Source organism: Saprolegnia parasitica (assembly GCF_000151545.1).
Source record: "Saprolegnia parasitica CBS 223.65 unplaced genomic scaffold supercont2.166, whole genome shotgun sequence".
NCBI lineage: Eukaryota > Oomycota > Saprolegniomycetes > Saprolegniales > Saprolegniaceae > Saprolegnia > Saprolegnia parasitica.
In genome coordinates, this window is record NW_012156560.1 from 32663 (window position 1) to 46867 (window position 14205).

General features: G+C 58.0%; 6 protein-coding genes across 6 annotated transcripts; 3 read left to right on the top strand and 3 right to left on the bottom strand.

Annotated features, from left to right (window-relative positions):
* Positions 1-247: 247 nt before the first annotated feature.
* SPRG_15469 (hypothetical protein) lies at positions 248-3115 on the top strand (the record flags this gene model as incomplete). The annotated part of the gene is made up of 13 exons (XM_012354534.1): positions 248-253; positions 275-338; positions 391-494; positions 537-809; positions 859-963; positions 1012-1061; positions 1115-1348; positions 1408-1495; positions 1553-1672; positions 1725-1997; positions 2050-2195; positions 2248-2744; positions 2802-3115. The coding sequence occupies 13 exons, from the start codon at positions 248-250 to the stop codon at positions 3077-3079; spliced, it is 2238 nt and encodes a 745-aa protein (XP_012209924.1). The 3' UTR covers positions 3080-3115.
* On the bottom strand, positions 3106-3820 carry SPRG_15470 (hypothetical protein). The gene is made up of 2 exons (XM_012354535.1): positions 3573-3820; positions 3106-3524 (listed from the first exon to the last, which is right to left on the bottom strand). The coding sequence occupies exons 1-2, from the start codon at positions 3763-3765 to the stop codon at positions 3160-3162; spliced, it is 558 nt and encodes a 185-aa protein (XP_012209925.1). The 5' UTR covers positions 3766-3820; the 3' UTR covers positions 3106-3159.
* Positions 3821-5768: 1948 nt separating this feature from the next.
* SPRG_15471 (hypothetical protein) lies at positions 5769-7145 on the top strand. Its single transcript, XM_012354536.1, has 6 exons — positions 5769-5943; positions 5991-6243; positions 6294-6396; positions 6444-6515; positions 6566-6735; positions 6789-7145. Exons 1-6 carry the CDS (start codon positions 5802-5804, stop codon positions 7096-7098), a joined length of 1050 nt encoding a protein of 349 aa, XP_012209926.1. The 5' UTR covers positions 5769-5801; the 3' UTR covers positions 7099-7145.
* A 560-nt stretch (positions 7146-7705) lies between these two features.
* Positions 7706-8032, top strand: SPRG_15472 (hypothetical protein; the record flags this gene model as incomplete). Its single annotated transcript, XM_012354537.1, has 1 exon — positions 7706-8032. The coding sequence occupies one exon, from the start codon at positions 7706-7708 to the stop codon at positions 7979-7981; it is 276 nt and encodes a 91-aa protein (XP_012209927.1). The 3' UTR covers positions 7982-8032.
* A 1099-nt stretch (positions 8033-9131) lies between these two features.
* Positions 9132-9877, bottom strand: SPRG_15473 (hypothetical protein; the record flags this gene model as incomplete). Its single annotated transcript, XM_012354538.1, has 4 exons — positions 9132-9165; positions 9331-9588; positions 9638-9703; positions 9753-9877. 4 exons carry the CDS (start codon positions 9875-9877, stop codon positions 9132-9134), a joined length of 483 nt encoding a protein of 160 aa, XP_012209928.1.
* A 446-nt stretch (positions 9878-10323) lies between these two features.
* SPRG_15474 (hypothetical protein) lies at positions 10324-10820 on the bottom strand. The gene has a single exon (XM_012354539.1). The coding sequence runs from the start codon at positions 10758-10760 to the stop codon at positions 10374-10376; it is 387 nt and encodes a 128-aa protein (XP_012209929.1). The 5' UTR covers positions 10761-10820; the 3' UTR covers positions 10324-10373.
* Between the last annotated feature and the right edge of the window lie 3385 nt (positions 10821-14205).

Below are 14205 nucleotides of genomic sequence, written 5' to 3' on the forward strand. Positions count from 1 at the left end.
CCGTCCCGCCTACCCGACCGACTTTGTGCTATGGCAGCTCCGATCCCTGTGGCACCGCGCGGTATGTCGCTGGATCCGCGCCGCTATGGCCCGTCGCGCGCCGACGCGCTGGCGTCGTTGCGATTGCACGCCCATGGCTTCAAGTCGCTGAGCCGCAACACGCGCCTGTCGCTCGCAGCGCAATCGGAAATGGCCGATGCAACAGCTGAACCTCCGTCGCTGCCACCGCCGACAGCGCTCGGTTACGATGGTCGTTAAAATCGGCGGCTGACAGCATCGCATAGGCGCCATCAACGGCATCGACCACGTCGCCGAGCTCTGGGCGCGCAACATTACAGGTAGCACCTCACGCGCGATGCTCCGACTTGCATCTCGCTCGTCGCGTCGTAGGCCAAGGCGTCAAGGTCGGCATCTTTGATACCGGGCTCGCACCGTCTTCGCGGTCGTTGTTTCGCCACGTCCATGACATCTCCAACTGGACCGACGAAGACGACGTAAGAATTGCAGCCAAATAGCATGGACATTTCCAAGCGTAGCTGACGGATGGCAACGGCCACGGAACGTTTGTGGCCGGCGTCATTGGCGGCGCGGTCGACGGCTGCCCGGGCCTCGCGCCGGACGCAGCCATCTACGCATTTCGCGTCTTTCGCACCGACGGCGCGGTCTACACGTCGTGGTTCCTCGATGCGATCAACTACGCCCTCTTCCTCGAGCTCGATGTGCTCAACTTTAGCATCGGTGGCCCCGATTTTAAAGACACGCCGTTCGTGGACAAGATCGCGGAAGCCTCGGCCCACGGCCTGATTGTCGTACGACGCGTGATAGCATGTACGACGAGAGTCGTCAACGGTGCGGTAGGTGTCGGCCGCCGGCAACACGGGGCCGTACTACGGGGTGGTGACCAACCCGGCCGACCAAGTGGATGTCATTGGCGTCGGCGGGCTCACCGCCGACTTGACGCACGTACAACATCGTCCATAGTGCGATCGTGTCTGTATGATGAATCATTAGCTCGCACCGTTTTCGTCCCGCGGCCTCACCACGTGGGAGACGGATGTCGGGTAGCTACGACACTTGCATTGTGTTGGCAGAGAGAGTCGCATGCGAGGCATAGGTATGGCCGCGTCAAGCCAGACGTCGTCGCGCTGGCCGAGAACGTCTTGGGGCCGACCCGCGACGGCGCGTGCACGGCACTGAACGGCACGAGCATGGCGGCGCCGCTTGTGACGGGTGCGATCGCCCTTCTGCTCTCGGCCATGACACCCGCCCAGCGCCTGCGCTACGGCCACGTCGGCTTTCTCAAGTCGCTTTTGCTGCAGTCGGCGTCCCGCCTGCCGTCGCACCCGCGGTATAGTGTCAACTTTTTGACAAGGCCGTAGCCCCACCACGTCGTAGCGGCAACTCGAGTCTGCACAATGAGTGGCACCACGTCTACGAACAAGGCGCGGGACGACTCCACCTGACGCAAGCGCTCGCCAGGATGGAGAGCCTTATGGTAAGAGATGTGGCCACGCTCTCTACCTCCGTGCAGGCGCGAGCAGACCGAGGCTAGGAGGACCCGCGGCCGACGCTCTTGCCCGCGTCGCTCGACCTCACCGACTGTCCGTACATGTGGCCCCATTGCCGCCAAGCCTTTTACTTTGACGCGATTCCAATCGTCTTCAACATTACGGTATACTACCTTTGTTGACAAAAAGTGTGGCTCTACTGTATGAAATACGTAGGTGGTCCATCCCACGACCGCCACCAGTCGGTTTGCATCGCCACCCGTGTGGCTCCCCGGACTGAACGGCGATCTGCTTACGATTACGACATCGGGCACCGATCGTGTCGTGCACCCGTATACCGGCGCGTTCGGCGTCCACGTGTCGGTGGCCATTCCCGTCGCATCGCCGGTTCTTGCCGAAGGCCGGCTACGGCTGACGCTCACCGATGCAAGGAGCGTCGACCTACCACTGCGCATTCCATTGCAGCCGACGCCGCCCAAGCACCAGCGCGTACAACCATCAGACCGACGTCTCACGACATGCTATGATGATGTGGGCATAGATCTTATGGGACCAGTTTCGGAACCTCCAGTACCCGTCTGCGTACATTCCAAAAGACGATGTGCTTGGCGTTGACCCGTTCGACAACCACGGCGACCATGTGCACACCAACTTTGCCGACCTCTGGCTTTCGCTCATCGACGCAGGGTGCGTCCTCGCACGTCGTTGTCGTGTGGATGCTAGGGCTACTTACGTGTAGCTACGCCGTCGATATTGCAACTGTCGACTATACGTGTCTGTCACTGGCATCCTACGGCGCGATCCTGGTCGTCGACCCAGAAGAGCCGTGGTTCGAGGCCGAGCGCGACTCTCTTCGCGCAAGCTTGGAGCACGCCAACACGTCGCTCTTCCTTGTCGGCGGCTGGTACAATGAAGCGGCGATCGCGGCGCTCGAGCTATGGGACGCCAACACGCTGAGCTACTGGCGGCCGGTCGTCGGTGGCGCCAATATCCCTGCCATAAACGCGCTCTTAGCGCCGTTTGGCATTGCGTTCGGCACGTCCATATGGTCGTCGCTGCCACGCACCGATGGCGTCGGCGTTGTCTCGAGTGCGTCGCTCGTCCGGTTTCCAGTCGACGGCCACGTCTACTACACGCAGCTGCGCAACGTCACGCTGGCAACGATGCGCCGTCCAATGACCACGGACACGTGGGAGTCGGTGCCGATTCTAGGCCATTACCAGATCCCAGACGGCGGTCTGAAATGGCACCAGATACTAGGATGCGAAGGGGATTGATCGATGTGATGTGTAGGTGGCCGCATCGTTGTCATGGGCGACGCCGCGTGCATGGACGCAAGCAGCGCGCAAACCCTCGAGTGCTATGACGTGGTCCTCGAGCTCATGCGGTATGCGACGACAATGGAGCTGCCGGCGACGCGGGCGGATCGATGGGTGCATCTGGCTTCGAATCCGCTCGTCGCTTCGTTTGCGCCGGTGACCTCGCAGCCTTCGACCGAGCTATGGAAGCAAAGCAAAGTCGTGGGGCCGAAGAAGAAGCCCGGCATGTGTCGACCCCATGAGACACCGTAGTCCAAGAGCTTGAATCGATGGACATGTAGAGACAGACGAGGGTTCATGTTTGCAGTAAGAGTAGTTGCTGCCACAGGTTTTTACAAGTCACGGCTCGACTGCGCCGCGGCGAGGGCCTCTTCGCGCGCCGCCTCCAAGATACTCTTGGGCTTGCCTTCGACCTTGACGTCCTTGATCTTGAGCTCCGGCTTCTTCTCGGCCTTGGGTGCTGGCGCTGGCGCCGATGCTTGCTGCGAGCTCGAGCCCGAACCCGACAAGGCATCGTTCGAGGCGACAAACACTTTGGCTGAGTTGATGGCCGCACGAAACGCCGTCAAGCAGATGCCTTGGCTGTCCTTGGGGCGGACCGCGCGGTACTTGTCGCACGTGATCGCTTCCGTCGCCGTGAGGTGCGACTCGGCGTTCGGGTCCTGGTTGCAGTATGCTGAGCACGCCTCGCGCGAGCCTACATCACAGGTTACGCATGGCATGATGGCATATCTGTCGTCAGTACCCGTGCGGTAGGCCTCGACGCAGTTGTTGTAGAGCGCCGGGCGCGGCAGGCGGTCGCGGTAGCCCACGCACGTGCTCTCGTGCAGGCGGCCCGTGTGGCTCTGGCACGACGAGACGCATTGGGCGTGGTCCATGGCCATGACGGCCGTGGCAGCGGCGAGGAGGAAGAGCGCAACCTTGGACACGAGCTTCATGGCCGCAGGATGGATCTGGAAATGAGCCACCCACGTCAAGCGTCGCGACGGCTCGAAATTCTTTTGGCCAATGGCCTTTTCGGACAAAGGCCATTGGTCGATTTGTACGAAATTGCACCAATCATCACCGGTGCGTGCTTGAAAAGCTTTGCCTTTTATCCAATCCAAAGAAGAAAAAACGATCTTTCCGTTGGACAGAGCAGGCTCACGAAACCAACGCGCAGCCCCAGGATGCTGCCAACGGTCGTTCGATATCTATTGCAGGACTCGACCTCAAGACAACCTTGACACCGAGATACGACCAAGCGACCATCCCTGTTGCTGGTCTTGCGGTAGCACCGGTTGAATAGCCAGTCATTTTTGCCAAGGGCTAGACAAAGCTGGGCAATAAAGAAAGATCTGCCCGAGAGATTGCAACAGTGGGCGTACGAAGCTGCTTCGCTTCAAGAGGCGACACGTTTCCAACCGTCCCGTTGAGGTTGTCGTCGGCCATGAAGATAGACGAGGCTCTCCTGACACGGACGACCAAAGCTCGGCAAAGCAGTCTCGCCCGTTCCCAGTTGAACTGGGTGTTGCTCTCACAAAGAAGACGACGGCTGCACTTCTATGCCCTCTTCATGCGTGTGGTACAGCACGAGTTCAAGTGCGCTTGAGAAACCTTGGCCAATCAACGCATATCCACCATAACCATGACGCACCAGTACATGTCAGACAACATGCACACACTAAGTTCTTACTCTTGCGTCGAACGACGGCACCGGCATAATTACGTGTTGTTTTACATGACATATTATCGTTGGCTTCAACATCCAATGCACTAAGCTACCTCCATATTCAACTTGCTCGCCGCCGACCGGAACGGTGTCATGATCTTGCCGGCAGCCACCAGCCGCTGGTACGGTCACTCAAGCCGTCCATTTTCTTTCCAGCTAGAACACTGTCAAGGCCGGACCAACGATTTGGATCTTGGTGCTGAACGTCGCGTTGTGCACGGACTACATTTGTACAGCGCTGACTTGCCAAGAGAGCGGTCAAGTGCGGCTACATCGAGCGCATGTCGAGCGTCGTCTGCGGCGAAGAGCCGCAAGTGAGAGACGATCCGGAGCTGCGACGGTGGCGGGTTGAACCCGTCTCCACCAAGCGATTGTCCAGCGTCCTCGTGAAATTTTGTTTTTACGTCGCTTTCTACCCTCGGCGGTTGGGTCCCACCACGGAATGGATCTCTCCGTATTACGCAGCTCACTCCCAACGACCAAGTGCTGGTGTCGACTCCCACGCATTCCGGCGTAGCACTCGAAGCCTTTGTAATAAGATAACGCGGAACGCGTTCCTATATGTATATACGCTTCCCACAGTTGAAGCCATCTTTTCCTTCTCGTCCTTGTCGGGGGCTTTGAGAGTGGACGCAGCACATGACCAAGCCGGTGGCTCTCATGGCGTCATCGAGGGCTATGAGCGTCATTACCGATCAGAAGAAAGCGACGACAAAGCCGATCACACGCGCTTCAATGACGCAACGACTGCGGTGATGCGTACTAGTACGCGCGAAACATGTCCGTATGTTGCTGCCGCTGTGGCCAACGTCTGCAAGATGGAGCGCGTAAGCGCACGTTCGGTACGCGTGCATGCGTCGCGGTCAAGGTGTTGAGAGAGACCATGCGACCACGTGGGTGGTAAGTTGTGAGTGGTAGACGTTGAGAAGGTCCAAAGCGTGTGGCTACGAGCCCTCTGCTCTCGCTGCTCGCTGGCTTGCTATTTCCAGCGTTGACCGGCCGGCGCCAGTATCTATTGACAGCGCCATCATGTCGGTGGCGCCTTTTTGGTTGGCCTTTTTTTCTAATTCGTGGCTTTTTATTCTATTCTGGTCTTTTCATGGGATGGATGTATGCAATAGAATGCAAACCATGGAAATGAAGTCTCTTGGTGTTTGTATGGGCATTGTATTGTGCAACGATATCCTATTGTTGGTATGCAATATAAACGTTTTCAATAAAAGCGTCGCGCCTGCGTTTCACAGGGTCACACACACTGCAACGATGGCGATCGAGGGCGAGACGCCGACGTCGCCGTCCGCCGCCGCCGCCAGCCGCCCGACCAAGAAGCGCGCCGGGTACTACGCCGACCCGACGTCGCCGATTGCCTCGACGCCGCTGAAGCGCCAGCGCGTCGCCACGCCAGGTACACGCGAGCGAGCGATATGACCATGGACCGACGCGATGCAGTAGCACCGACATCGACGACGACCGCCAAGCCCACCGACGACGCCGACACGTGCACGCGCAAGCTCGACTTGGACGACGATGACGACTCGGACAGCGCGCCCGAGACGAGCGACCTCAACCTCTTTTCGCCAACGCTCAAGGTCGACAAGAAGAGCGTTGCGCCACGCCCGCCGGCGGTCGTCGAGGTCAAGGCCGCCGACGAAGCGCCCGTCGAGGAAGCCACCGACGATACAGTGGTCGAGCTCGAGTTCAATCCGTGCGCCCTTGCTCGCGATATATGTCGCAATGCTAACGTTGTGGCTGTAGGTTTTACTTTATGAAGACGCTGCCGGCGTACGAAGATGTCCAGGACTTTGTCCGGCCCGTCGCGCTACCAAAAAAAGATGCATCGTCGCCCAAAGTCTGCCTCGTACGATCCTTTATCGTCGATGGTCTTGGATCTCATGCGCTGTGTAGGTCCTCGACCTCGACGAGACGCTCGTGCATTGCTCGGTCGATGATGTGGCCGACGTGGATCTCAAGTTTCCCGTACGTTTTCTTTGTTTTGAGTAGGGATTGAGTCTCATAAGCGTGACTAGATTGATTACAATGGGACCGAATACACGGTGTCGGTCAAGAAGCGGCCGTACATGAACGAGTTTCTGGCTCAAGTGTCGGAGTGGTTTGAGGTCGTGGTGTTTACAGCGTCGCAACGCGTGTACGCCGAGACGCTTCTCAACCTCTTGGACCCGTACGGACAGTACATCAAGTGAGCTATCGCGCTGGAAAGTGGAAAACTTGTCTTAAAAACTGTGGACGTAGGCACCGACTGTACCGCGACAACTGCCTCCCCGTTGAAGGCAACTACCTCAAGGACTTGAACGTGCTCGGACGCGACTTGAGTCAAGTGCTTTTGATCGACAACTCGCCGCATGCGTTTGGGTATCAAGTCGACAATGGCATCCCGATCGAAAGTTGGTTCTCGGACGAAGCCGACGACGAGCTCCTCAAGCTGCTGCCGTTCCTCGAGAGCCTCGCGCACGTGGACGACGTGCGGCCGATCGTCGCGCGGCAGTTCCAGATCCAGCGACTCATTGACTCGGCGCAACTCGAGGTCGATCCCACCACGTAGGTTTTAGTTTCAAAATTACCACATATATACACTCTACTGCTCGACGTTGATGGATTGCAAGCGGACGCATCGTCACAAGGGAGGAGACGGATGCATTGGTGCCACCACACCGAGATGAGCCCGAGGGGCTTGCAGCGACTGCAGCTCCACGCATATCCTTTCTCATCTAAATGATGCTGTTGAATGACAGAATGACGTGGTGCTCTGTCCATGCAGCACAGCAACCATCATTGGCGCCAAAAATGATGGTGGTAAATCTATGGGACCGAGACGGTCGCCTGCTTACGAAGGGAAGCAACCGCGGTGAAGATGACGCAGTGGGTGTCCGAGGGCTGCCTCCTCAAGTAGCGGTACCTGGTAGCCAACACGGGTGACGCCGTGCATCGTCTTTGTATCCGTGCCGTCAACGTCCACTGCCACTCAATTGAGTTTCCGCATCTATCGGTTTCGACTACAAAAACTCAATTGGTGTGGGATTGAGTTTGAGACGGTCTCGCCGCGCCCGCTGATTGGCGGATATCGCATCATAGAAAGCGCGCCAAGGCCCGTCGCACTACCGCCTGGTCATTCTTGCTTTGGCCACGGACGACGAGGAAGAGGGAGATATATGGCGTCGCTCACAGTGTACAAGATGGCTGAAGTCGCGGGCCACACGACTGTCGACGACTGCTGGATCGTCGTTGGCGAGACGGGTGCCAAGAAGGTCTACGACGTCACCAAGTTTTCGGACGACCACCCGGGCGGCGCCGACTTCATTTTGAACCACGCTGGGAAGGACGCAACGTCGTTGTTTGAGCTCTTTGGGCACTCGACGGACGCACGCAAGACGCTCGCCAAGTACCTCATTGGCGTCCTCGACGAAGACGACGCTACGGCGCCGTAGCTTTTATTAGTATTTGGTAAGGTAGATGAATGAATGGTAGTATGTATACAGTTGTGTGGGCCGCACCGCGCGCCTGGGGGCTGCATTGTCTGTGCTGCTCGGGCCACCGCGACCTCGAGGCCGTGCAAGGGTAGAGCGGGCGGCTTGATGCTGTTGCCGGGCCTGAATTTGACGGGTGTCCCAGCGATGGCGTTGATCTACTAGTGTCCATCGGTGTACTCGCCCGTGCAAGCCATTTATATTCCTCGGAGGCAGCAGACAATGTTGAACCAAACCGATAACATTGTGTCAATAGCGCGAGGCATCAGCTGGTCGAGTGCGTCTGAATCTTGACAGCGCAGTGTTGGTGGCCAGGAAAACAGCCTGTCGACAAGCTCCATGCAACAACAGCATCTTGTCCTTTTCCCAGCTGACTCCATCGCGAACGTACTTCTCGCGGCACTGGCATCCGCACTTGCAGCGTCCACACATTTGCGCTCACTCCGTCTCTCGAACCAGCGCTTTGATCGAGCAGACGCGGACGAAGCAAATTCTGAAGGCCTTCTGACTGCCTTGCCAGCCTCGCTTCGCGTCCTCGACCTCCAGTGCAACACGATCTTGCTACGCACCACGCGATTGCTCTCGCCAAGGTGCTACCGTCCTCGAGCCTCGTTGTGCTCGATCTCTCCCGCAACGTCGTTGGCGAACCAGGGATCGACGCGATCGCTCCAGCGCCTCAACCTCCCGGGCAATTATAGCGACGTGCAGGATGTTTGAACGCATCCAGCTAGAACTGCCGTCCTGGACGCTGCACTGCTAGTGTCTTATCTTAATACGAATTCAGGCAGTTTTGCGCCGCTCTTGTGTGTCTTGGAGCTACATCAATGACGTTTGGCTACAACATTGACGACAACACGGGACATCTGTCCATGGCTGGATCGGATGAAGGCGTTGGTCGCAGCGCCGTACGTGGGTCCTCGCGCCGCAATTGTATGTCAGATCTTGTTTCGTCTCATTATATGTAGGCTGGGGAAGGTGGGCTGGTGGCAGCTGCGAACGCTAGCGCCTTGAATCGCTCCGATGCCGCGTCGAGCACTGGCACCGGGATGATCAGCATCTCCTGTGTCATCAACAGTACTGCGATCATGAGTCGACAACTGTCTTCTTGACGCTACCTCGGCTGGCGCAGGGGGCGGCTGCGTGGCCTACACAACAGCCTCAATCCATGCGAGTCCATTGCCGAGACCACTTTGGTACCGAGTCGGGCAGAGAGAGATCCACCGCGTTGCAGTCCGCGTGCAATGGCATCGCCTAAGACTAGGTCGCACGACGTCAGACCGTACGAGGTGATTACCATCGAGGGGTCGAACTCGGGGGCAGACGGCGCGCCAGCGTCGGGAACTGACACGGAGTAGTGTTCGCAGCACGTGACGCAGAACGAGTCTTCGAACCGGTTCTCAGTGCCACACGCGACACACACCCAGTCGTAGCTGGCGCTGTAGCTCCCATTATTCGCGACCGTTTGGGCCACGGGGACTCCAATCGACGACGAAGTCTCGGGTGGAACGGTGTCCCACTCGCACAGTACTTCTTCGAGCGCGAGCTTGAGTCGAATCGGTAGCTCCATCCTAATAGCCGAGTTGAGAGTGTGGCGACGACGCCACTAGCAAAACGCACAGCTTCCATTGCGCTTCGTTGGCAATCGCGACGCGAAGGTCGGCGGCGTGTGTAAACCAGTTGCGACTAGGAGGTTAGTAGGAGGTTAGGGGGTTGGCGTGCGAGAGGATGGTACTCGGCGAGGTACGTGGTGATGCGCTCGACTTGTGTCGGGTTGGCGGGGCCGTTGGCGAAGCGCTCGATCGCGGCTGAGACGACAAGCGCGGTGGGGACGTCGTCGGCGATCCGCCAGCAGCTCATGCGATCCGCTAAAAATAATGCAATGACGCATCAAAACGCTTGCGATGAACAAGATTCAACTGGCTCAAGTCGGTGGACAGACTAATATCACTTGAAAATGGACAATTCCGTGCACGATCTTGGAACGCTGGTGTCGCCGGCTACCTTGACACGCCGACGATGGCTGCAGCGCTACTGGTATTGAAATCATGCGCGGTAGGAACGCCGGCGTGGTGAATGTCAGTGGCCTTGCTGGCTTGACGTGTACGTACTCGTCGCTTTGGAGCTCTTCAGCGTCATTGGTTCCTGCATGTTGTGGGCATATCGATTTGGCGAACACCAACTGGTATGACCCACCATCGTACAAGCAACTGCTCCAGCGCGAGCTTGTCCAAGCGAGACACACCCTCCACCGCAGTGATGCGTCGTCGACAAGACTGCATCCACGTGCCCCCGTTGGTCAGCATGTTCTAAACATTTGTCTGTATCTATACTTTTTCATCATATTCTTAATCGTCTAGTTGTTCATCTTGTACAGCAGCGCAAGGATGGCGATGAGGATCGGGAAGAGGAAGAGCGACGTGTTGCCGCCCGAGGTGCCCTTGGACGCGGTGACGGCTTTGGCGGCCGCAGCCTTCTTGGGCTCCTCCTTGAGCGAGCCAATGAGGTACTTGTCGAGCGCCTTGCGCGCGTCGGTCGAGTGGCCAATGTCCTCAAACTCTTCGTTGGCGTCCTGACCCGCCAGGTCGAGGATGATCTCCGGGCCGCCCGGGTGGTCGTCGAGGTACTTGGTGACGTCGTAGACCTTCTTGGCGCCGGCTTCGCCCACGACGATCCAGCAGTCCTCGGTCGTCTTGTGGGCCGCGACCTCGTCGACCGTGAACACCTTGAGCTCCTCTGCCATCTCTGCCGCTTCTTGGGAAATGACACCTGGCGACGTCGGGACCAATGTGCAAACTCGCCGCTTTTCTACCAATCAGCGGCCAGTGACGACAGCACCAGACTCAATGACGAGGTGGTCAAAGGCGGTGGGCATAGATACATCCAGGTATCTTTTCTCAAACTCAAACTCAATGTTTTCGATCGTGACGTTGATGGCAGCACGCCATAGCAGGGCCGTGCGTAACGCGGGAGAGACGCCAAGTACCCTTTTTGAGTTGGCGCGACAGGTTACGGAGGAAGAGCGATGAGTCATGAGTCATACCGTCGTCGCGTCGCAGGCTGCAACGAGGGATGCTGATGAGGTTGGAGTTCTCCAAGGAGGTGCGGCGATGGGAGCTGCAGCTTGTGGCTTCGGGCGTGGTGATTCAAGCGTGTTGCTGCCATCGGCTTCGCTCGCCTTCGCCGCGATGTCGAGCCTCTCCATGCAAAAGACAGCAAAGCAATCATCACATTTTATCCTCAACTCAACAGACCGCAGATACCTAGAGCATCGGGTGCCACAAGCGCGTTGCGATGGGGTCGTCAGAAGCCATTGGTTCGACGGGGTCCACCACGTTGTACATGGTGCAGTACGCAGCGTACTCGGCCACAGCCGCCTTGTCGCGAGTGGCGAGCGCTTGCTCGAGAAGGTACCGGCGCGGTGGCACATAGCAGTTGAAGCTGCTGGTGTCGTGGTCGCAGAACGTCGAAGACTTGCCTTGACGCAGGCAGCTGGCGCAGAAATGATAGGCAAAGGCGGGGCACTTGGAGCACTCGAACCAGATTCCTTGCATCGGCTGACTGCAGCTAAAGCAGGTTTCGTCCTGCCACACTTCAGTCTCGAGCTCGTTGTGGTCGAAGAAGGCGACGACCTTGGCCCACGCCTCGTCGCTTGTGGGGTCCTGGGCCGCAAAGGTGGGGTCGAGGAGGAACCGGTACAGTGCCGACGCACCTTGGCTCGTGTCGGCGTCGCCCGACGGTAAATTGGCTAGACACCACGCCAGCGACATCTCTAAAAAGTGCTTGGCTTCGTTGTAGTCGCCCTTGGCCCAGTAGAGCGCGCCGAGCTGGAAAACCAAGTGAATGTAGCGCTTGGGGGGCAGCGCCGACGCTCGGGCCCACAACGGTTGAACGATCGCCTCGGCCAACGCAAAATCACCGAGATAGTGGCACGCCGTCCCCAGGTTCAAGAGCGCGGCGGTCGTTTGGTCGTGTAGCGGCCCGTAAATGCGCTCCTGCACATCGCTCGTCTCTTGAAGTAAAGCCTTGGCCTCGACGAGCTGGCCGCGTTTATAGCAGATAATCGCGAGCAAGTCGCGCGTGTAGACTGTGTCCGGGTGGTTTGTCCCAAGAAGCGAGAGCTGCGCGTCCAAGCACTTGCGGAACCATGTGATCGCTTGGCCATAGTCGCAGAGGTAATAGTTGGACAAGCCAAGGATCGACATGGATGCAATCGCCGACGTGTGGAGGGGCCCGAGATGCAGAAGCGACAAGGCGTACGTCTCACGGCAGACGTCATAGGCCTCTGCTGCATGCTTGGCGATGATGAGTGCGCGGGCGTAGGCGTTGCGAGCGCCGCAGGCGGTCGCGGGCTCGAGGTCGTCCATGGCCAAGACATTCTCAAAGATCGCACGCCACACCGTCTCGTCCTCGCCGACGTGGCAAGACGCATAGCCCACGTGTGCCATGACGTGTGCGTAGTGAACATCGCGCACGTCGCTCGACTCGAAGAGGCGGCGGGCCTGGCCCGCAGCAGAAAAGACGGCGGGAAAATTGGCCTCGGTGGCGTAAATGTTGGCCAGACAGAGATACCGGTGGGCTGTATCAAGCGGCGAGAGACCCGATGCGATCTGCGCCGTCAGCGTCCGCTTCATCCAGTCCGAAATGGTCGAAAAGAGAAGTCGGTCGACGGCTGTGAACGATGTCTCGGCGCGAATGAGCTCAAAGATACCGTCGCGATCACTTGGAACGGTTGTCTCGGACGCCTCGCTCTTGATCGTCCCCAGCATATCGTCGAGCGCTGTTGGGCGAAGCATGTCATCCAGAAGCAGTAGTAGCTGTCCTGGCGCCATGGCCATTTCGAACCGCGCCTGCATCGTGACGGCCACGTACACCTCAAAGACGCACCAGCTCCGACGGAGCACGATCGGGTCGTTCCACGGGTGCATGATCATGACCACGTTGCCGATGGCTGCGAGCTGCGTCTTGAACGTCGACGACCAGTACTCGAACGGGTACGAGTGCGCGAGGTGCTGGTTGTTGTTGAAGACGCAAAACCAAACGACCGCTTCGTCAGCAAGACCTTGGCCGGCGAAGAAGGTGTCGAGGCTGTCGACGGTCTCCAAGAAGAGATAGCTCCAGGCGTGCGAGACATACCAATTGGCCTCGGACACAAAATGGCGCGTGGTCGCATCGTTGGCGAGGTGGTCGACGAGCGAGAGCTCGGTGGACTTGGTCATTGGCACGACGTGATTGAAGCAGACTTGGGCCGTCGTGAGACCCTCAAGCTCCTTGCGACCGCCGCAGGCCTCGATGAGGTGGTGGAAGTAGCGCAGCGAGACGCCGAGCGGGCGGGACGACGGCGACGCCGTGGCCATCGCGCACTCTGAAGTCTTTTGAACGCTGGTAACGTTAGCAGGTCATCACAACCCAACAGTTGCTGCCAATCAGGGATCGTTTTGAATAGTTAGCTCAATTTGTAATAATAACGGGGTGGGATTGTCAACCAGTGATTGGCAACCATCGATGAAATTCGGGCGGTGCTCCAGTCGATTGCCAGATGCTGCAGCTACAAGACCCGCCTCAGCGATGCTCGTCGATAGCGATTCAAGTGCTCACGCCTGACCGTCAACGCCATGGATGCTGCTGGCACTTTAACGCATTGATTTATCGCCCGAGAAGGTCAACGAGCCTAGTGTCGTTGCCGAAGTAACAAGGCCCAGCGGGGGCTCATTTTTGTTGGGATGCTAGTAGGAAGTTGTATAGGTTCCTTCACAATCATGATAACAAGCTAAAATTGCTATATCCGCGAGGCTGTTACCGGAGCAGCCATGCTTGCAGTCTGCAAGTATGGCACTGGTTCTGCCGTCTTGGCATTTGCAAGGTCGAGAGGACCTTTGCTAGTCGCTACGACACCAAGCAGCGACCGCCAATCAAGGGAATAACCCGCCAAGGGATCTACTATACCTTGCTGGCAGCACATCTGAGCTTGGTCAATCCGAGTTGAATACCCATTTTCATTGGTCCATATAAATACAAGGCGCCAATCGCATCGCACGGTTCCAATCCTGTCGGCCAATGGCATCCTCGCTAGGATCCAAAACACAATCTATTTTCGCCCTAAATCGGTTGAGGCTGCCCCATTTCGAGAGAGCCATGCCCAGCGGGTACCTCGAGAAGCAAGCCGCGGTCCCGATGATGCTTCGCCG